The sequence below is a fragment of the Loxodonta africana genome, chromosome 21 (genome assembly GCF_030014295.1).
Source record: "Loxodonta africana isolate mLoxAfr1 chromosome 21, mLoxAfr1.hap2, whole genome shotgun sequence".
Classification (NCBI taxonomy): Eukaryota; Metazoa; Chordata; class Mammalia; order Proboscidea; family Elephantidae; genus Loxodonta; species Loxodonta africana.
The window spans coordinates 49422196-49443838 of NC_087362.1; the positions used below are offsets into that span (position 1 = coordinate 49422196).

The 21643-nt window shown below is 51.4% G+C and overlaps 2 protein-coding genes across 5 annotated transcripts in view; one reads left to right on the plus strand and one right to left on the minus strand.

The window, feature by feature from the left end:
* The first annotated feature begins 4082 nt into the window (after positions 1-4082).
* Positions 4083-13287, plus strand: ESRP2 (epithelial splicing regulatory protein 2). 2 transcript variants are annotated; one of them, XM_064273878.1, is made up of 14 exons: positions 4083-7085; positions 7187-7315; positions 8821-8934; positions 9046-9160; positions 9487-9585; positions 9814-9868; positions 9911-10048; positions 10123-10255; positions 10335-10377; positions 10545-10846; positions 10967-11483; positions 11630-11816; positions 12095-12260; positions 12343-13287. In XM_064273878.1, exons 1-14 carry the CDS (start codon positions 6888-6890, stop codon positions 12430-12432), a joined length of 2286 nt encoding a protein of 761 aa, XP_064129948.1. In that variant the 5' UTR covers positions 4083-6887; the 3' UTR covers positions 12433-13287. The 2 variants fall into 2 exon arrangements, with proteins under 2 accessions (XP_064129948.1, XP_064129947.1); XM_064273877.1 differs by having other exon boundaries at positions 9938-10048.
* Positions 13288-13340: 53 nt separating this feature from the next.
* NFATC3 (nuclear factor of activated T cells 3) overlaps positions 13341-21643 on the minus strand; it is a 100686-nt gene continuing 92383 nt past the window's right edge. For 2 of the 3 annotated variants that reach the window (XM_010596761.3, XM_010596760.3), the window contains exon 10: positions 13341-16231. In XM_010596761.3, the coding sequence (XP_010595063.1) occupies positions 16110-16231 (122 nt within the window). In that variant the 3' untranslated portion in view covers positions 13341-16109. The remainder of the gene's footprint in view (positions 16232-21643) is intronic. The other variant, XM_003417035.4, reaches the window with a different exon arrangement.

Below are 21643 nucleotides of genomic sequence, written 5' to 3' on the forward strand. Positions count from 1 at the left end.
GATTCAGAGAGGACACAGACTACCTGAGTGAGAAATCCAGTAAGAGTTGTCCAGGTGACTATAAGATAGAAAATGATACTGGTGAGGAGTGAGCTTCTTGGATCAAGTGGACACATGAGACTATGTGGGCAGCTCCTGTCTGGAGAGGAATGAGAAGGCAGAGGGGGACAGAAGCTGGCTGAATGGACACGGAAATACAGGGCGGAGAGAAGGAGTGTGCTGTCTCATTAGGGCAAGAGCAACTAGGAGTATATAGTAAGGTGTATATAAATTTTTGTATGAGAGACTGACTTGATTTGTAAACTTTCACTTAAAGCACAATTAAAAAAAAGAGTTGTCCAGGTGGAACAACAGAGTGGGCAAACACTTGACACTAGTAATATGCTGGCATGTTGACTACCAGTGGGGCACACCTCGAGCATGTTTGGGGCATAGAGGCCTTGACCCTCCACAATCCCCTCCCATGGGCCAGCCCCACTCTGATCATACTGGGCTGGTCCAAAGACCTTGTCCTGCCCTTTCCTTCCTTCTGCGTAGGAAACAGTTGACCTTTCCAGGCAACTAGGGTGCCCTGCAATAAAGCCACTCCCCAGACTGACCTGTTTCTCCTGTGTCTGCATAGTGAAACACATGGATGGTTGGGATACTTGGCTCTCTTAAGGCCAACTATCCCCTACCTCTGGCCCTGACCCAGAGCCCTCCTCCCAAAGCCACTGTTGCCCCCGCCTCCACCTGAAGTCCCAGCAGAGGGTTTCTGAGGACTGGTCTGGTAAAGATCCCATTGTGGGAGACCATAGAGAGTCTTTTGTCAGAGCTAGAGACTGGTGGGGGTCTAGGGCAAAGGGTCAAGTGGGGGAGCATAGGGATCCCAGGGCTAACTTGGACTCTGGCCACAGACCAAATATCTTGCCAGCCCAACAGACTCAAGTGATCATAGGCCCCTCTCAGAGTGGCCCCATCCTTCAGTGAGGTTTTTTGGTGTCCAGCCCGATGGGTCAGGAACCATGGCCTTTGCAGGGATGTCGAGGCCTGCCCAGTTTTGAGCTGCACTGGCACTGTGGAAATGAGTGAAAAGGTGAGGATTCCCCCTTACCACAATGACCCCAGCATCCACCCGATCACCTTGGCTGCAGATCTGGGGTCATCCTGGACCTCAAACACCTCCCTGACCCTCAGACCCACATCCAGGTGGTCATCAAGTCTTGCCAGATCTACCAAAGCCAAACTACCCTCATCCTCACAATAGCCACCTCACTGATGTCCCAGTTTATGCCTTTATTCCTGTGGATTGTTATCCACATATTAAGTGGGTACCGTTAAACAATAAGTCAGGCTCCATCATTTCCCCCCAACCCTCTTGTTTTACCCATCTCACTCATAGTGAGTGAGGACCCTGCAGTGTCCTCCAGCCTTGTTTCCCCTGACTTCCAATCTCCTTCTCCCCTTGCTCTCTCATCTCCAACTTCACTGGCTTCCTTACTGCCTAGAACAGGGTAACTTTACACTCGCTGCGCTGGGACCACTCTGCAACCCCTAGCTTTGGGGACTTGTTTGAGCTCTGCATTTAGGCCTCAGCCCAGACATGCCCATTTAACTGAAGCAATCCCTGCCTGACTCCCATTAGAATATAATCACTGCAAGAGCAAGCCCCTCATCTGTCTTAATTCCGTTACAGACTCAGCTACTAGTTACTTAGTACAGCAGATGCTTAATATATGTTCCCCCCTCCACAGGGTCCTGGTGGCTGTCAGACCTGGAGGAGAGAGGTAGGGGACCAGTAGGCCATCAGGGCAGGAGGTAAGTCCTGGAAAAGACTGGGCAAGAGGGAAGGTGTTCCTGTGGAAAGGAACATCCTGGGCAAAGGCTGGAGGTGAGAATAAACCCAGAGACCAAGGAGCAAAGCCAGTTGTGGTACCTTCATTAGGTAAGAATCCAGCCAATAGCCTTGCCCCTCGTGTGTTCCTGTATCTTTTGCATCCCACCCTCTACCTCAGCCAATCTTTAAGCTCCCTTACCTGGGCCAAGATGGTGGCTGGGCTTGGGCAAACCAAACCAGACAGGGGTTTCTGGGATGGTTTGGTGACCAGAGCTGAGCATATTTGGAGGCCAACTGATTATCCTTAAAGCCCAAGGCTCAGCAAGCCCCTATCGTCTGCTACCAGAGCCTCCCTGGGGTCATGAAAGGCCAAACACTGACCCAATCATGACAACTTTGGGGTCAAAGGACCCAGAACAGGCCATCCAACCTGGCCTAGGCATCAAAGAAGGCTGCCTAAAGAAGGGATCATTAGAGATGGGTCTTGACATATAAGTAAGAGTTTGCCAGGAAAACAAAGAGGTGGGTAGGTAGGTGGGTGCTTTAGGCAGAGGCTCAGTCTGTGCAGCAGCCTGGAAACCTGAAAAAGCAAAGTAGTGTATCTAAGCACAACGGATGAGAGTGGAGGGGAGAGGGATGAGGGCCTGAAAAACCTCTGTCCAGGGAGCCAGGAGTCATGATGTCTCAAGCCAAAGGGAAGAGCCTTGGGGGATGGTGTCAGAGGTGACCGGGTACCTCTCTGGCCCTCCAGTGCATGACCTCTGCCCGCCCCCGCCCTACCTCTGGCGACGGAGTCATTGTGCCCCTTGGTGGGCACTTGGGCGGTCGAGAAAGGTGTGAAAATGGGAGCCTTGGGCGGGGGTGGGGTGGGGTGGGAGAAGTGAGAACCCCAGTGCACTTGCTACTCTTGAGGCCCGGTAGATAAAGAGGGATAGCGGTGGGCCCAAGCAAGCCTCTAAGGGCTGAGGTGAAGATGGGATTCCACTGGCGTGCAGCCCATGGCACCCAGCCCCTTTCCCCAAATACACGGAATGAGGTTTGGGGAAAGGCGTCTGGCCTCAGGGGGCTGGGTCTTTGGGACCTTGCTCAGCCCTTTCCTGTGATTTTATCTCAGATTCACTCATTCATGATTTCCGAGCCCTGGGCTCCGGAGCCAGAGTGGGGACATTTAAGAGTTGAGTACAGAAGTCTCAGACTACAGTGAGGACCCCTGCTACTGAGGGAGGTACTTTGAGAGTGGCATTTGGGAAATCTTGCAGGATTAAGGAGATTTTTGGAATACCAGAAGGCAGAGGAAGCATACATTTAGAGAACCATTCATTCATTCATTCAGTAAATCTTAAACAACTACTCTGTGCTAGGCCCACGATCAGGATGCTTACCTTGCTTACCAGATCATCTGTAGTGAACAATTTCACGTTTTCACCAAATCAGAGATTCTGCCTCTAGGTGTGGCTGGCATCAGTCTCTCTCCCAACCCACAGCACTTTCCTACAAAATCAAAGCCGCTTTTCAAATTTATAATCCTTGGCAGGGGCTGATGATCCAGTAAGCAAAGTAAGCATGGACTTGCTTGTGCTTATTTACTAATCTTAGTGAACAATTTCACATGAGTTGTTCACTACAGATAATCTGGTAAGCCAGGGAATCACCTTCCTTACCTTGCCTATTGGATAATTCACCCCTGCCCATGATAGGTGCTAAAGATGAGCCTCTGTCCTTAAGTATCAGAATCCCATCTTCACCTTGGCCCTTAGAGGCCTGATTGGGCCCGCTGCTACCCCTCCTTATTTCCCAGGACTCCAGAGTAGCAAACGTACTTGGGTCCTCACTTCCCCCACCCCACCCACCCCACCCCCACCTGAGGCCCCCATTTTCGTGCCTTTGCCGAATCGCCGCTGAGTGACCACCAGGGGGCGCACTGACTCCATCGCCACAGGTAGGTGGTGGTGGGCTGGCGAGCGACAAATGATTAATCGTGTTGTGAGCTGCCATCAAGTCATTGACTCCCACTCTGGCAACCTTATGTACAACTGAATCAAACTGTTGCCTGGTCCTGCGTCATGCTCACAGTCGTCAGTATGTTTGAGACCATTTGTTTCAGCTAATGTGCCAGTCCATCTCACAGAGCCTCTCCCAAACCCTCATTGGCCCTCTACTTCACCAAACATGATGCCCTCCTCCAGTGCTTGAAGAAGACAGTGTTCTGTTGTGATCCATAAGGATTTTACTGGCTAATTTTCACGAGTGCCAGGCCGTTCTTTCTAGTCTTAGTTTAGAAGCTTCGCTAAAACCTGTCCACCATGAATGACCCTGCTGGTATTTCAAAAACCGGTGGCATAGCTTCCAGCATAACAGCAACACATAAGCCAGCACAGTACATAAACTGACAGACTCAAAACCAAAAACCAAAGCCAGTGCCGTCGAGTCGATACCGACTCATAGCGACCCTATAGGACAGAGTAGAACTGCTCCCATAGAGTTTCCAAGAAGCTTCTGGCGGACTAGGGGTGGATATAGATTGTGTTAGAAGATGGTAAGTGGACTGGTAGAGGGGAGCTATAGGAGCCAGCTGAGGGACAGAAATGTAGGATGTTCAATATTAATGGAGTGATCCAGCAAGCCTCTTCTGAAGGAGATGGGGGGCGGGGAACCCTTTGCCATCAAGTCGATTCCGACTCAGAGCGACCCTATGGGACAGTACAACTGCCCTATAGAGTTTCCGAGGAGCGCTCGGTGGAGTCGAACTGCCAACCTTTTGGTTAGCAGCCATAGCACTTAACCACTATGCCACCAGCCACCAGGGTTTGAAGGAGATGAGAAAACTCATCGGGGTCCCAACACTATTTTAACGAATTCAGTTTTTCAAGAGAAGTATCTAAGCATCGGGTGGGGGTGGAGGGCGAAGATGTTAGATTTGTCTGAGATTTCATTCAGAGTCTCTGCAAGTGGAGGCGGCCGGATGGGCGCTCAGAAGTTGGAGGGAGCCGGCCCACGTTGCCAGCCCGGTGCTTCAGGCTCGACACCCATCGAGGACCTGGACACGCATGAGCGCGGCTCCAGGGTGAACATATTCCAGACGGCCAGAGGTGCCATATATGAGAGGTCACCTAGACAGGTAGGCTTCCCGGAGAACCCGGCGTCGAGACCGACGCTGAAAGAAGAGGAATGGGCTTTGTGCCAACGTCTGAGGTTGAACGATGGGAACGCCAGGAGGGGCGAGACCGAGCCTGGGTAGGGACCGGATCGCCCGGTGGGGACGCCGAGGTTCCGTCCCGTAGGAGCGGAATGCCAGGCGAGAGTCCAGGAAAGAGCGATACACGCCGGTGGCGTTTTAGCTGCCTTATCTGCACCCCCGAGGGTGCCGCTGGGGGAAAGTGGAGTGGCCTAGAAAGGCGTTCTCCCGAGGAAGACCCGCCCCGCGCATGCGCGCTCCGGAGCGAGTGGGGGAGGGACTTCACCTCGAGTTTGCGCCCCAGCACCGGCTCGCCGGCAAATATTTGACATTCCGGGCTTAACGGGAGAGGGGCGGGGCCCGACGAGCGACGTCCTTCCCCCAGTGCTTGATTTGCTCAGTGCTTCCGGGGGTGGTGACACGGGGGGAGGTGGAGGTGTCCTAGTAGGCAATCAGAAGAGCACTACCGCGCTCTCGCGTTCTTCTCCACCCTAAGTGGGAGCGCTGGTAGACCGAAACTGGCAGACACGGGGTCCACCTCTCACTCCCTCCCGGCCACAGTGACCCGGCGCAAGTCACTTCCGTCCCTGGTGCCTCAGTCTCTTCATTTGCCAAGCGGGGGGCGCGCTGCTGTGTGGAGTCAGTGGACAAGGCCTTGGAGGCGCCCCCTCCACCCCGATTTCCCAGGCGTGAGCTGAGGATGCATTCTCATCCTCGGCTCTCTCCATTGTTCGCAAGCCTTCTCCGAAAGCGCGATGTAGGGCCTCTGCCTGTGTCGGGCCGGCCTTGGCAATCCTATGTCTCCGCTCCCGCCAAGACAGAGCCCTTCTTCCCGCTGGGTTCTCCTTCAGTTTCGCAATCAAGTAAATGGGAGAATTCGGGAAATACTCGGGCGGCCTGGAAAAGCACGGTAAAGAAGGCTCATCAAACTCGACCAGGCGAAGGGGGCCAGGGAGTCCTCAACGCGGGACTGTCCGAATTGGGGTCTTGGCCAGGGACACTCGCCGCTAGGCCCCCACCCCGCAGAGCGCTCACAATCTCCGGGCAACAGGCCCTGGGCCTTTCCCCCATCGGCGCGCGCGCGCGCGAGCGTGTAAGGAAAACAGGCAAGAGCGAGGGAGTAGTGATGCTCCAGGCCCGGACCATTCACCTCTGCCGGGTTCAGGGTGTTTGCTGCTCTCGGTTTGAGGGAACAGGGAGCTTTCTCTTTCTGCAGCACAGAACCTGGTCACCCTCCGTCCCACAGCGACCACGTTTCGGCACCGTGGACACTTCCCGGAGCCGCGCTCGGGCCGGGCCCTCGTCCCTAAGTGTAAAAGCCTTGCCCTATGACCTCGGCTGACCCCTTCCCCCCACGGTTCTTATCACCCCTGATGATTTCCTCCGGCTTCTTCCCCCAATCAACCTTTGGTGACCGCCCCCCTACAGCTCCTTGACTGACTCCTGGTGACTTCCACAGGTAGTGTGACCCTCAAGGACTAGGGAAGCCCCCGCGTCCTGCACGTTCCTTTGCGGAGTTCTCACAGTTCCTGGAGGTTGGGGACGCCCCGGGAGTCGGACAGGGCCCAGAGCGCGCACCCAGGCCGGAGTATACGAGCGCGCGGTCTAGGCTAGGTTCTGGCACCCCTCCCCTACTGTTCTCTGGAGCCGCCCCGGTCACGTGGCTGGCGGGGCCGGCAGGTAACTCTCCCAGAAAGGGCGGGGGCCGGTACCGCCCCGCCCCGCAGGGAGCCGCGAGCGCGTCTCTGCAGCGCCCACTGCTCTAGCAGAGCCGCAGGTGCCGCCCCCGACACACTGTGTCCCGCCCAAGCTGGTCCGCGTCTGCCGTCGGTTTGTGCGTGCGTGCGCCTCGTCGGTCCGCGTGTGTCTGGCCGAGTGCCCCCTTCCTCTGTGGCCATGACTCCACCGCCGCCCCAGCCACCGCCTCCCGGTCCGGACCCCGCCGCTGATTCTGCGGCAGACCCCTGCTCCGGGCCCGGAACCCTAGTCGTACTGTTTGGGGCCACAGCCGGTGCGCTGGGGCCCGACTTGGGCTCCGACGAGACCGACTTAATCCTTCTAGTCTGGCAAGCGGTGGAGCCTCGGAGTCGCCAGGTAGTATGGAAAGGGGGCAGCAGGGCCCCCGGGGAACTGCAGAGCCGTGGGGGGGGGGGCGGGAGGCGCAGTGGCTGATTGGGTTTCCCTGCCGCCCGCAGGTGGGGACACTCCACAAGTCCCTAGTGCGCGCCCAGACAGCTGCGTTGAGTCCTCAGTGCCGCGAGGCGAGCGGCCTTAGTGCCGACAGCCTGGCACGGGCCGAGCCACTGGACAAGGTGCTGCAGCAGGTGAGCTCTGGGGCTAGGATGGGTGGCGGCACGGCTGGGCTGCGGGGATATTTCCTGGCGGGAGAGGCGGCAGGAGGCCAGGCCTGGCGCCCTGGGACCAACTGGCCTGGGCGGTAGGACGGGTTCCTGTTGTTTGAAGCTTTCAGCAACTCCCGCGTGTACGTGTGTCCGAGTTTGATGGCCCTTCTTGGGGCGCCTTACTTTTCAGCCTTTCCAGGGTCCACTACTAATGGAGGGTGGGGATGGAGACCGTGGGAGCCCTCCCAGAGTTCCCGGCAGGCGGAGGAGCGAGGCTGAGATGCCTCTGGGATCCTGCGCGGCCGGGTGTCCCAGAGCAGCAGCCGGAAGCAGAAAGGGCCGAGGGGCCTGGTCTTGGCCATAGGTCACTGCCCTGCCGCCCGCGCCCTTGGCCCACCCGCTCTCCTGGGAGCCGCTGGGGCGGGGGCGTAGGGCAGTGTCTGCCCCAGAGGCAGAAGCCGCCAGGTGTGAGCTGCCCGTCTAGGCCTGTCCTGCTGGCTGGCCAGGCGTGGGCGCTGCCCAGACCCTGCCTGGGAGCTACCTGCTTGCAAGGTGCTTAGAGTGCTGCAGTGGCTGAAGTGGGAGGCGGTGCCCATTGCTGTTTTCTTTTTCTTGTTTTTGCTATGTGCCCACCCTTTGCCTGACTCTAGCAGACTGTAATGAGCCTTAAGTGCCTAACGGCACAAACTCTTTGGTACTCCAACTGTGGTGGTTCCTGATGGGGAAACTGAGGTACAAAGATGTTGCTTCTGAGTCTGTTCCAGAAGAGCTCCCAGACTGGCCCCCACTGGGGAAGCGTGTTGGAGGACAGCTGGGTTGCCTTTACTCTGCCAACCTCAGATCGTCACATTTGGCGGCGGGGGGGGGGGGGTGGTCCATGGACCTGTTCTCAGTACTTGTTCTATAGCAGGGGTGGAGGCTGGGGGAGGGGCTGGGCAGCCTCAGAAGTGCCACCCCCTCTATGAGCAAACAGCTCAGTGCCAGCCGGTCGATAGGGTGTGGGTCAAAGCTCAGGCTGCCCCTGGCTTCCAGGTGTAGAGCTCTGTCCTTGGAGCTCTCTGCCCCTTGGTTGGTCAGACCTGGAGGCGGGGCTGTCATTGACCATGAGCAGTCTGGGCCTCTGGCAGGCCTGGGCCTCCCCCACCTGTCTGAGGGTGGTGCCTGGTCAGGGACAGGTTTAACCTGCTCTGCCCCGCCCCTTCCCACCTGCTAGTCCCACTACACCAGGTGTTTGCTCTGGCTCCACTCCAGACTCCTTGACTCTGCATGTGATGGGGGCTTGGGTGATGTTTGACTGCCCCCATTTGGCCTGGAGGAAGTGACAGTGGGCTGGGGGAGAGGCACAGGGCCACGCCCAGCAGGCGTGGCCTGCAGGGTAGGGCTGAACATCTGGCAGAACCAGCTTTGCAGCCTTCCTCTCCCTTCTCCTGGCCCCAGTGCCTCCCTGCCCAGGTGTGAGTCTGTCTCCTCCCCACTTCCACCCCCAGTTCTCACAGCTGGTGAGTGGGGACGTAGCTCTGCTTGGCGGGGGCCCCTATATGCTCTGCACTGATGGGCAGCAGCTGCTGCGACAGGTCCTGCACCCTGAGGCCTCCCGGAAGGTATGCCACTAAGGGCACGATGAGGGGAGGTAGGGTTCTCAGACCCCTGCTGCAGGGGTGGGCAGGGCAGCTCAGTTCCTCCATTTACTCCCCCTCCCTGTATGCCCCCAGAACCTGGTGCTCCCCGACACCTTCTTCTCCTTCTACGACCTCCGCAGAGAATTCCATATGCGGCACCCGAGTATCTGCCCTACCAGAGACCTCACCGTGGCCACCATGGCACAGGGTATCTGTGATTCAGCAGGCCTAGGGTGGAAGGGTGGCTGGAGGCTCTAAGTATCAGTATGTGCGTGCTGGTGGGTTACATGGACACATACGTGTCTTTGTGTCTGTGCTGGGATCCATTTGGAATGTGGGCATGTCTACATGTGTCTGGGCTGGGGACCTGTAAGTGCATACATCAGCTGGGCTAAACAAATGTGTTTGCTGGGGTCCTGCGTGTGTCTGTGTAGAAGACTTGCGCCCGGGTGTGACCACGGTTAGCGTCCCCATGCTGGTTGCTCCAGGGCCTCTCATGCTGGGATTTCTTCATCATGACTTCACTGCCCATAGATTTGGGGCTGGAAACAGACGCCACAGAGGACGACTTTGGAGTCTGGGAAGTGAAAACAATGGTAGCCATCATCCTCCACCTGCTGGAAGGGCCCAGCGGTAAGGTTTCCCTCACCACCTGTCACCTGTTTTTAGGGGCAGGAGGCGAAACACCTACCTATTACTTACTCAAAGTTTCTCTCCCCATTTGTCAATCTCTCTGAGAGACTACAAAGTGGAAGCCCTTTTGTCACCTCCTCATCCCCCTCCACTGTCCTCTTTTTGCAGAGCTTGGTGGGGAGACCTCCTCCATCAGTCCCTGCTGACCCCCATGTCATCTCCTCTTAGGTCAATTATTTTCAAAGCCCGAGGTCGTAAAGCAGAAATATGAGACAGGGCCGTGGTAAGTGTGGGGACAGGGGGGTGGGTGACAACAGCTGGACAGCTCTGACCCTGTGTCCTGCCCCCACAGCAGCAAGACTGACGTGGTGGACAGTGAGACTGTGATACGGGCCCGTGGGTTGCCCTGGCAGTCATCAGACCAGGATGTGGCTCGCTTCTTCAAAGGGCTCAACATTGCCAGGTGGGTGCAGCAGGACAAGCAGCCCAGGAGGGCAGGCCTGCCCAGGAGGCACTAACGCAGCACTTGCTCCCCAGGGGCGGTGTAGCACTCTGCCTCAATGCCCAGGGCCGCAGAAATGGCGAGGCCCTCATCCGCTTTGTGGACAGTGAGCAGCGGGACCTAGCACTGCAGAGGCACAAGCACCATATGGGTATCCGTTATATCGAGGTGAGGCTTGAGCTGGGGCTGGAGCAGGACAGAGCTGAGGAGGCCTGAGACCCATAGGCTGTTGCCACTCTACCCACAGGTGTATAAAGCCACGGGGGAAGAATTTGTAAAGATCGCAGGGGGTGAGTGTGCTCTCAACAGGCCCTAGCTCCCCCTGGTTCTTGATCCACATCCCACTTCCATGCCACTCCTCACGTCTTTGCTCCCATGTGCCAGGTGTGGCTGGAGATTTGGGAGGGTATGAATGAAGCAAGTGACTCCCACGCTGACTCCCATGTCCCCCACCCAGGCACATCATTAGAGGTGGTCCGTTTCCTGTCACGGGAAGACCAGGTGATCCTGCGGCTGCGGGGACTGCCCTTCTCAGCTGGGCCTGCAGATGTGCTGGCCTTCCTGGGGCCAGAGTGCCCAGTGACTGGGGGTGCTGATGGGCTGCTCTTTGTGCGCCATCCTGACGGCCGGCCCACTGGTGATGCCTTTGCCCTCTTTGCCTGTGAGGAGTTGGCACAGGCTGCCCTGCGCAGGCACAAGGGTATGCTGGGTAAGCGATACATCGAACTCTTCCGGAGCACTGCAGCTGAGGTGCAGCAGGTAAGCACTCAGGGCTCACCACACCCCACCCCAACATGCTTCTACCCCAGGGTACTCCTTAGGTCCTCTGTGCCCCCTGCGCACTTGGCATGACCAGCCTGTTGCTGCCTTCCATACTAGGTCCTGAATCGATATGCATCCAGCTCACTCCTTCCCACTCTTACTGCCCCACTGCTGCCCATCCCCTTCCCACTGGTAGCTGGGACCGGGAGGGATTGTGTACGTCTTCGAGGCCTGCCCTACACAGCCACCATTGAAGACATCCTAAGCTTCCTGGGGGAGGCAGCGGCTGACATCCGGCCCCACGGTGTGCACATGGTGCTCAACCAGCAGGTGAGGTTGCTGTCAGTGGGGGACACACACACATTTATGGTGAGAGAAGGGTGTGTGGTTAGGGGTAAGGCCCTTTTGCACATGCTTACAAGACAGTGTGAACAGGGCCGGCCATCGGGTGACGCCTTCATCCAGATGACGTCAGCAGAGCGGGCCCTCGCTGCTGCTCAACGTTGCCATAAGAAGGTGATGAAGGAACGCTACGTGGAGGTGGTCCCCTGCTCCACAGAGGAGATGAGCCGTGTGCTGATGGGGGGCACTTTGGGCCGCAGTGGCATGTCCCCTCCGCCCTGCAAGCTGCCCTGTGAGTGCCCCAGGGGCTGGGGAAGGAGGAGGCAAGTGCGGGCCAGGCCATTGTAGCCCCCACTTTGTACAGTGGAGACTCTTCTGGCTACCCCACCCAGAGCAGTGCTGGCTCTCAGCAGATGCGCTCTCTACTTCTGCCTCCAGGCCTCTCGCCACCTGCCTATGCCACCTTCCATGCTACCCCAGCCCTCATTCCCACTGAGACAGCAGCTCTGTATCCCTCTTCGGCACTGCTCCCGGCTGCCAGGGTTCCTGCCACCCCCACCCCGGTTGCCTACTACCCAGGGCCAGCCACTCAGCTCTACATGAACTACACAGCCTACTACCCCAGGTACCCTGCTGCCAAGACAACCCCACAGTGCCCCATCCTGGTTGGGATGCTGTCTGATCCCCTTCTTGGAGCATAGACTTTATTCTGAGATGACAGGAGAGTGACAAGTGCAGGCTGGCTGGTGCTATGTACAAACTAGATGGGCAAGGAGAGTGCATGCAGGGGGTTTAGGGAGGAGGAATGGAGCTAAGCAGAAGGCAGAGGCAAACGAAATAAGGAGGCAGGCTTTGGTATGGGCCACAGGTGAGATTGCTGAATCCCTGCCTTTCTTACTCTAGTCCCCCAGTCTCCCCTACCACTGTGGGCTACCTCACCACACCCCCTGCCGCCCTGGCCTCTGCCCCCACCTCGGTGTTGTCCCAGCCAGGAGCCCTGGTTCGTATGCAGGGTGTTCCATACACAGCTGGTATGAAGGATCTGCTCAGTGTCTTCCAGGCCTACCAGGTGAGGTTGTGTAGCTGGAGGGCTTGGGTACCTGGCTGAGCCTAAAGTTCCCTGCCCTAAATCTCTGTTCACTTTTCTGCAGCTAGCCCCTGATGACTACACCAGTCTGATGCCTGTTGGTGACCTGCCTCGCACTGTGCTACAGGCCCCCAAAGAGTGGGTGTGTTTGTAGGTGAGGGAGCCAGGAGGTAAGAGCTAGCTGACATCCTCAGCTAACATGCCCCTCCCTCCTGTATCAAGAGGACCAGTGCCTCAATCCGGTGGCTTCTTTATGGCTAGTTAAAGCTCTCAGAAGGCACCCAGAGGAGCCCAAGCCCCAGCTTCAACCCCCATTTATTCCTCTGCCTGTTCTCTCCAAAGATGATGGCTGGACCCTGCATGCAGGGCTGGGGGTGGAATGTGCTACCTGCTCCTGATAGCCTGACCTGGGTGTGGAATGGTGCTACCTGCTCCTGATGGTTTGACTTGAGCCTCCTGAGTGGTACCTGGAGAGCCTCTGGTCTGTTCTGGACATGGTCCTGCCCACAGGTTCTGTGGGGTTGCCAGGTCCACACCAGGCTTTCTTTTTTAAAATGTAAGCCCTTGTGCCTTTGATGTATGACTCCTGGGAGAATCAAGGGTCCATCTGAGTTTCTGAGTAAAGCTTCTGATGCTCTGCCTCCCTGTAACCCTTCTGATTGGGGGCAAAGAGGCAAAGAGACTCCTGTAAGGATACTAGCCCCCCCCTCCAGCTCAGCACAAGGATTATCAAAAGGCGCTGTTTTCATGGACTATGCTGCAGTATCCCCAGAGAACACTAGGGGGCAAGAGGCCCCTGCACGAAGCCTCAGGTTTGAATTTTAAAGGGGACTTTCTGCCTACTTTTCATGCATACCTTGGGACAGTTGTCCTGAACCCAGCAGTGGAATGTCCTTTGCACCCATTAAAGGGTGCATAACTGAAGCCTCAGAAGGAATTTGGAACTCTACCCTCTCCTCCGTAGAAAGCCGTGGTGCCCTTAGCTTTGGCCCCCAGAGAGAGGGGCTCTACACCAGCCCCAGCCGGAGGAAAACTCAGAGAGATTTCAAAAAGGAGACTGTCGGCCTGTCACCGTTTATTTTACTTCAGCACTACAACTGAGGAGCCTGAACTGCTGGCTCTTCTTCCCTTTGTATTTGTGTAAGGAGCACTGCACTCCTGTAAAAGGTTTTAAAGTACAAAATGTAAAAGAAAACACAATCCCAAGTGTTGTAAACATAACTGAGAACCAGTTCTTTCACTGAACATCCATTTTATAAAATACAAGGTTTCAACTTGAGCCCATCTTAGTCTTAACGATAACCGTCTATTCTGAGTATCAAAAGCAGGGCTTCACAGCCAGGCCCAGCAGAGCTCTGGTGCTACTGGTGAGCCCTGGGGGTGGGTGGGTTGCACATTGGGCAGCAGCACCACACATGAACTCAGACATCTGTTCTTTCAGTCCCGTTTCTCTTTATCTCCAGTAAGCTGAAGGTTGCTCATCCCATTCCTCAACCCATGATCTAGAATGGGTTGGAATGCGTTGGAAGAGAAAGGACAGGTGCTATCATGCGCCCAGTTGCTCGGTGCTGCTACTGGAAATCAATTTGCATAGTCCAATGGATGATGTGTGCTTTAACACCACTATGTTGCACAAAAATTTAAGTGTTTATCTACAACACCAAAAAATATTGACTATTACACCAAAGCTTTTACAAAGCCAATACAAAACAGCTTACATAGTATACAAAGCTCTATTTTAAAATTTGACTTTTATTTTAAATAGGAAAGCATTTCTAGTGCTACAGGCATCAAGGTATTTAAAAGGCATCAAAATTTGGTGCATAGCAACTCTGGATCATAAAGGCTTTTATTCTTGAGGGCAGCAGAGCAACCAACCCCCAAAGGGTCTTGCAAGGGGGCTTCTTGCAAGAACCCCAAGTGAGGCAGCTATACCAGGGACAGAAGGGTGGAGGCGAATCTGGCCATCTCTATGAAACTTCATCAGAGAGACCTGCCCCCATACTCCTAACCTGGGCCAAGGAAGCTGCAGGCTTCCTATCACAGGCCCTGAAGTAAATCTCACTATCCATACTTTGATACAAAACTCACTTTCAAAGAAAAAATGAAAACAGCTCTAGAGGGGCCAGAGTGATTTGCTGAAGGACTTTTTTCTCTAACTAGTTTTAAAGGGGAAATCTAAAACATCATGGTTTCGAAAAGAAAAAAAGACCATACTTCCTCATCCTGGGTTGAGAGGTCCCACCTGCCTGACTAGAGGTAAGCAACTAACCGGCTCCCTCAGCCCAGGCCTCACTTAGGCTCTGCAAAGAGTCCTGGCATCTAAGGCCTACAATTCCCTGGAATAACAGCGCCAAGCCTTTGATCAGCCCAGCACACTGTCTCACATGTCATAGGCACTCAATAAATTTGCTTCCTGAATAAATGAACATACGTTATTTCATTTGAAAATATGCTGTACACTTCAGGGTTTTTAAAAGAGGCCCAGAACTTGGAACAGGTAACTGATCCCATTAGGGGCAGGGGTGAAGGCAGGGTCTGAAAAAGGTACCCGCCTTGGGTACCTCCTTTGGTAGACAGCAGGCTGGGGTTTCTTGCTGGCCCCTGCCTTGGGCACCAGTCTTACCAGCAGCAGCACCAGGGCATCTTTGGTGTGGAGGGTCAGGTCTGTCATACCACCTCATTTCTGGATTTGCCTCAAAGCCTTTTTGGGAAAAAGCTGGTTTCCAGGCCATGCAGACCAGTGAGGGTAAGCCAGAATCATTTCAGGCTGTAAACAGAATGAAGGAAGCCTTCCATGCCGTGTGAATCTTAAAATCTTCTCTGGAGTCCTACATTTTCTGTGCTCCTGTCTTGAAGCATAGCTTATGTACGCTTAGCTCCTGACACACTTGGCACCTAGAGGTCAGTTAGAACCAGCAAAATTACCTAAACCATCATGAGACTGGCTTCAAAGGTGACAGAATAGACAAAGGCTGGTGCTCCTACCTGGGAAACCTTCTGGGACCAGAGGATACAAAGAGGAAAAGCACTCCACAGCCTACTTGTTTCTAAGATGGCAAGAAAGGAAAGCTACCAAGCTGAAACCCACCTTTCAAAGTCACCTTACATGTAGCCATCTTACCAAGGTCCTGGGGGGAAAAAGCAATTTCAACATGGAGCCAGTATGGAGAGATTGCAGGAAGGTTACCTAGAAAGTTAAAAAAAAAGCTATGCTCTGGAATGTCTTCTTATATTCCAACACTTCAATGATGGAATGGTCTCTTCTCATTCTAACAACAGTTTACTTTTATAAAGAGGTATGAGCTACATTTGGCTTTACTTCCTATGAATCTATGAAAGGCTTCAGGACACATGCTGAGTTCCTGAGGCATAGGCGTGGGCTTAGGATATATATATATTTTTTCTTTTTTGTTTGCCTCTGGAAGGTTTTATCAAAAGTTCCTATTTTAAAAACATCATCAAAGCTAAAAGGCCCTTCAAATGACCATAAAGCAGTACAAATCACCAATCCTAGCTAAGTAACCAGGTCACCTGCAAAAGCAGCACCTCTGAAATGGAGAGCCTGCTGCGTTCACACTCAAAAGCACCCATCATATAAAAGTATCCTATTTAAATACAAAAAGCAAAAGCTCATTTCCCCAAAGCTCAAACAGTCTATGCTGCTCCTTGTTCTTTTACAAAATCTACCCAAAGCCCGAGGCGGAGGACTGCCGCTTTTCCCACGAATGGTGATCTCAACTCTTGGTGCTAGTCCCGAAGACCGCAGAGTTGGAAGTCCAAAAGGTCCAAGGAGAGAAGCATAAGGACACAAAGCTGCAGTGAGAACTGTTAGAGGTCCTCGGGTCTTCCTGAATCCAGGGACTTGGGACCCAGGAGGGGAGCCTGTCTGCTCGCCCCTGTTCCTTGGGAAACAGAAACCTGGGACATGTCTCTCCCAATGATCTCGTTCACTGAAAAACAAGAAAAGGAGAGTATGATTAGTGACCTCTGAGTGACTGACTATATGACACTCAACACTGAGCTCCACTTCAAAGACATGTTCCCCTTTCCCTGGCTTTCTGTAAATGTAAAGGCAGTGTATGAAGCCTGCTCTTACACTGAATGGCATCAGAGACAGGAACATCATTCTACAAGCTGCTCCAGACCCCTCCTTCTCTCCTTTGTAGTTCAGTTTGGGATGGGAAAGGGGATGGCTGACAGAACAAGGGAACATTCTTACCCTTACTCTAAAAGCTGGTGTCCTGGAGCAGAAGATAGGACACTTTTGAAATGAGTATTCACCTTAATCTAACTTTTCCTTAATTTGCACCCAATTGGGAGACAGTTTTCCTTTTGTGATCTTAATTCTACAGAGTCACCTCATATGTAAAGTGAATGAGAATAAATATTTTGGGTTATTTTGTTACCCTATTCGAATACAACTCGAGGCTTGAATTTTTTCTTCAGTTCTTTCAGCTTGAGAAACACCGAGCGTGTTCTTCCCTTTTGGTTTTCCATCTCCAGCTCTTTGCACATGTCATTATAACACTTTACTTTGTCTTCTCAAGAGGCCCTTTGAAATCTTCTGTTCAGTTCTTTTACTTCATCAATTCTTCCTTTTGCTTTAGCTGCTCGACGCTCAAGAGCAAGTTTCAGAGTCTCCTCTGACATCCATCTTGGTCTTTTCTTTCTTTCCTGTCTTTTCAACGACCTCTTGCTTTCTTCATGGATGATGTCCTTGATGTCATTCCACAACTCGTCTGGTCTGTGGTCACTAGTGTTCAATGCATCAAATCTATTCTTGAGATGGTCTTTAAATTCAGGTGGGATATACTCAAGGTCATATTTTGGCTCTCGTGGACTTGCTCTGATTTTCTTCAGTTTCAGCTTGAACTTGCATGTGAGCAATTGATGGTCTATTCCACAGTCGGCCCCTGGCCTTGTTCTGACTGATGATATTGAGCTTTTCCATCATCTCTTTTCATAGATGTAGTCAGTTTGATTTCTGTGTGTTCCATCTGGCAAGGTCCATGTGTATAGTCGCCGTTTATGTTGGTGAAAGAAGGTATTTGCAATGAAGAAGTTGTTGGTCTTGCAAAATTCTATCGTTCGATCTTTGGCATTGTTTCTATCACCAAGGCCATATTTTCCAACTACTGATCCTTCTTTGTTTCCAACTTTCGCATTCCAATTGCCAGTAATTATCAATGCATCTTGACTGCCATGTCCGATCAATTTCAGACTGCAGCAGCTGATAAAAATCTTCTATTTCTTCACCTTTGGCCCTAGTGGTTGGTGCATAAATTTGAATAACAGTCATATTAAATGGTCTTCCTTGTAGGCGTGTGGATATTATCCTATTACTGACAGCGTTGTACTTCAGGATAGATCTTGAAACATTCTTTTTGACGATGAATGCAACACCATTCCGCTTCGAGTTGTCATTCCCAGCATAGTAGACTATATGATTGTCCGATTCAAAATGGTCAATACCAGTCCATTTCAGCTCACTAATGCCTAGGATATCAATGTTCATGTGTTCCATTTCATTTTTGACGGTTTCCAATTTTCCTAGATTCATACTTTGTACATTCCAGGTTCCGATTATTAATGGATATTTGCAGCTGTTTCTTCTCTTTTGGAGTCGTACCACATCAGCAAATGAAGGTCCCAAAAGCTTTACTCCATCCACGTCATTAAGGTCGACTCTACTTTGAGGAGGCGGCTCTTCCCCACTCATCTTTTGAGTGCCTTCCAACCTGGGGGGGCTCATCTTCCAGCACTATATCAGACACTGTTCTGCTGCTATTCATAAGGTTTTCACTGGCTAATGCTTTTCAGAAGTAGACTGCCATGTCCTTCTTCCTAGTCTGGAAGCTCAGATGAAACCTGTCCTCCATGGGTGACCCTGTTGGTATCTGAATACTGGTGGCATAGCTTCCAGCATCACAGCAACACACAAGGCCCATGGGGAAAATATTAAATGACACAGGAAGCATCAAAAGATGGAAGGAATACACAGAGTCATTATACCAAAAAGAATTAGTCGATATTCAACCATTTCAAGAGGTGGCATATGATCAGGAACCAATGGTACTGAAGGAAGAAGTCCAAGCTGCTCTGAAGGCATTGGTGAAAAACAAGGCTCCAGGAATTGATGGAATATCAATTGAGATGTTTCAACAAACAGATGCAGTGCTGGACGTGCTCACTCATCTATGCCAAGAAATATGGAAGACAGCTTCCTGGCCAACTGACTGGAAGAGATCCATATTTATGCCTATTCCCAAGAAAGGTGATCCAACCCATTGTGGAAATTATAGAACAATATCATTAATATCACACACAAGCAAAATTTTGCTGAAGATCATTCAAAAATGGCTGCAGCAGTGTATCGACAGGGAACTGCCAGAATTCAGGCCGGTTTCAGAAGAGGATGTGGAACCAGGGATATCACTGCTGATGTCAGATGGATCCTGGCTGAAAGCAGAGAATACCAGAAGGATGTTTACCTGTGTTTTATTGACTATGCAAAGGCATTCGACTGTGTGGATCATACCAAACTATGGATAACACTGCAAAGAATGGGAATTCCAGAACATTTAATTGTGCTCATGAGGAACCTTTAAATAGATCAAGAGGCAGTTGTTCGAACAGAATAAGGGAATACTGATTGGTTTAAAGTCAGGAAAGGTGTGCGTCAGGGTTGTATTCTTTCACCATATCTATTTAATCTGTATGCTGAGCAAATAATTGGAGAAGCTGGACTATATGAAGAAGAATGGGGCATCGGGACTGGAGGAAGACTCATTAACAACCTGCGTTATCCAGATGACACAACCTTGCTTGCTGAAAGAGAAGAGGACCTGAAGCACTTACTAAGGAAGATCAAAGACCACAGCCTTCAGTATGGATTACACTTCAACATAAAGAAAACAAAAATCCTCACAACTGGACCAATGAGCAACATCATGATAAGCGGAGAAAAGACTGAAGTTGTCAGGGATTTCATTTTACTTGGATCCACAATCAACAGCCATGGAAGCAGCAGTCAAGAAATCAAGATGCATTGCATTGGGCAAATCTGCTGCAAAGAACCTTTTCAAAGTGTTGAAGAGCAAAGATGTCACCCTGAAGACTAAGGTATGCCTGACCCAATCCATGGTATTTTCAATCACATCCTATGCATGTGAAAGCTGGACAAAGAATAAGCAAGACTGAAGAAGAGCTGACACCTTTGAATTGTAGCGTTGGCGAAGAATATTGAATATACCACGGACTGCCAAAAGAATGAACAAATCTGTCTTGGAAGAAGTGCGGCCAGAATGCTCCTTAGAGGCAAGGATGGCGAGACTGCGTCTTACATATTTTGGACATGTTGTCAGGAGGGATCAGTCCTTGGAGAAAGACATCATGCTTGGCAGAGTACAGCGTCAGCGGAAAAGAGGAAGACCTTCAACAAGGTGGATTGACACAGTGGCTGCAACAATGAGCCCAAGCATAACAACGACTGTAAGGATGGTGCAGGGCTGGGCAGTGTTTCTTTCTGTTGTGCATAGGGTTGCTATGAGTCGGAACCGACTCGACGGCACCTAACAACAACATCCTAATACAACCACCCTCTATTATGTGAGAGCATTTGTATTGTTTGTGATCCTTTCTGACTATAGGCTCTCTTCTGTTGGTTTTCCTGATGTGCCAAGTACCACAGGGAGCAGCACAGAGCTTTTCCAGGTCCAGTGTAAACAATTTCAATCTTACAGAACCAATATAGAAGGGAAACCTCAAATCTCCCAAATAAGAACTTTTAGGTCTCATACCATTTCACTCTTTATCATGTAAAGATTCTATATTAATTTTTCCCCTAGGTATACACCCAAGATAACTGAAAATATATCCACATAAAAACTTATACTCGAGGAACCCAATGTTAAGAAGGGAGAGTGCTGACATGTGGTGGGGTCGTGAACCAATGTCACAAAACAGTATGTATACTATTTAATGAGAAACTAGTTTGTTCTGTAAACTTTCATCTAAAGTACAATAAAGAAAAGCAAACAACTTATACTCAAATGACCACAGCAGCATTATTTCACAAAAGTCAAAATGTGGAAACAACCCAGATGTCCACCAACTGATAAATGGATAAACCAAATGGAACAGTATTTGGCTTTAAAAACGAAGAAAGTACTAATACATCTATAACATGGGTGAACCTTAAAGCCAGACACAAAAGACCACATAGTGTATGATTCCATTTATATGAAATGTCCAGAATAGGACAATCCAGAGAGACAGTAAATTAATAGTTGCAGGGGGCAGAGGTGGTGTGGTGTGGAAGAACAGGGAGTAACTACAAATCGGTACAGTGTTTCTTTTCGGGGTTATAAAAATGTTCTAACATTAGATAGTGGTGATGGTTACACAGCTCTGTGAATACACTAAAAAACTAAGAAACTGTACACTTTAAAAGGGTGAATTTCATGGTATGTTAGTTATATCTCAAGAAAGCTGTTATCAAAAAAAAAAAAAAAAAAACGTAGAGAAGTAGGGAAGCCATTAGGAGAAAGAAAGGGCAAAGGACTTGGCAAATGTGGTGATACTAGTGTGGTGACAGTATGAAGGGGAGAGAAAAGAAGGACTGATTCACTACCAAGGTTTTCAGTCTAGAAAAGAATGGTGCTGTCACTGTTAGAAAAAAGCTAAGAAAGGAGCAGTTTAGAGGAGGAAGGTGGTAGATTAGGTGGGGAAACGGAACTGGAAATGAGAACATCCAAAAGGAAAAATCCAGGGGCTGGGAGCTACAGTGAATAGTTAGATCAAGAAGATTTACGAGTCTTCATGTTGTTAATTGTTGTCAAGTCCATTCCATGTGTGCAGAGTACAAATGCTCTACAGGGTTTTCAAGGTTTTAAGCTTTTGGAAGCAGATCGCCAAGTCTGCCTTTTGAGGCACCTCTGGGTGGGTTCAAACCACCATCCTTTCAGCTAGCTGTCAAGCACTTAACAGTTTGTGCCACCCAGGGACTCCCTAAGAATCTTCATACTCACTAGAAATCTGGAAGCATGGAAGTTTTGCACTAAAGGATTTGGTGCTGCGGAAACATAAGGCTGAAAATAATAAGTGGGAGTAGCATTGTGCTCCAGTGAGAAGACAGGACCAGGCAAAGCAAATATGTAAGCAGAAGGGTAGCTTAGGAATTAGGTTTGATTTGAGTACAGCCTCTGCTATTAACTCCATATGTGGCCTTGGACACAAGTTACTTCATATTGTTAAGACTCCATTTCCTTATCTATGCAATGATGGTGTTGGGCTAGTATGGTCTCTTTCAGGTGTAGAAGTCTGTGGTTTTATGTCAAAAAATAAGTTTTAAGGTGGCAGCA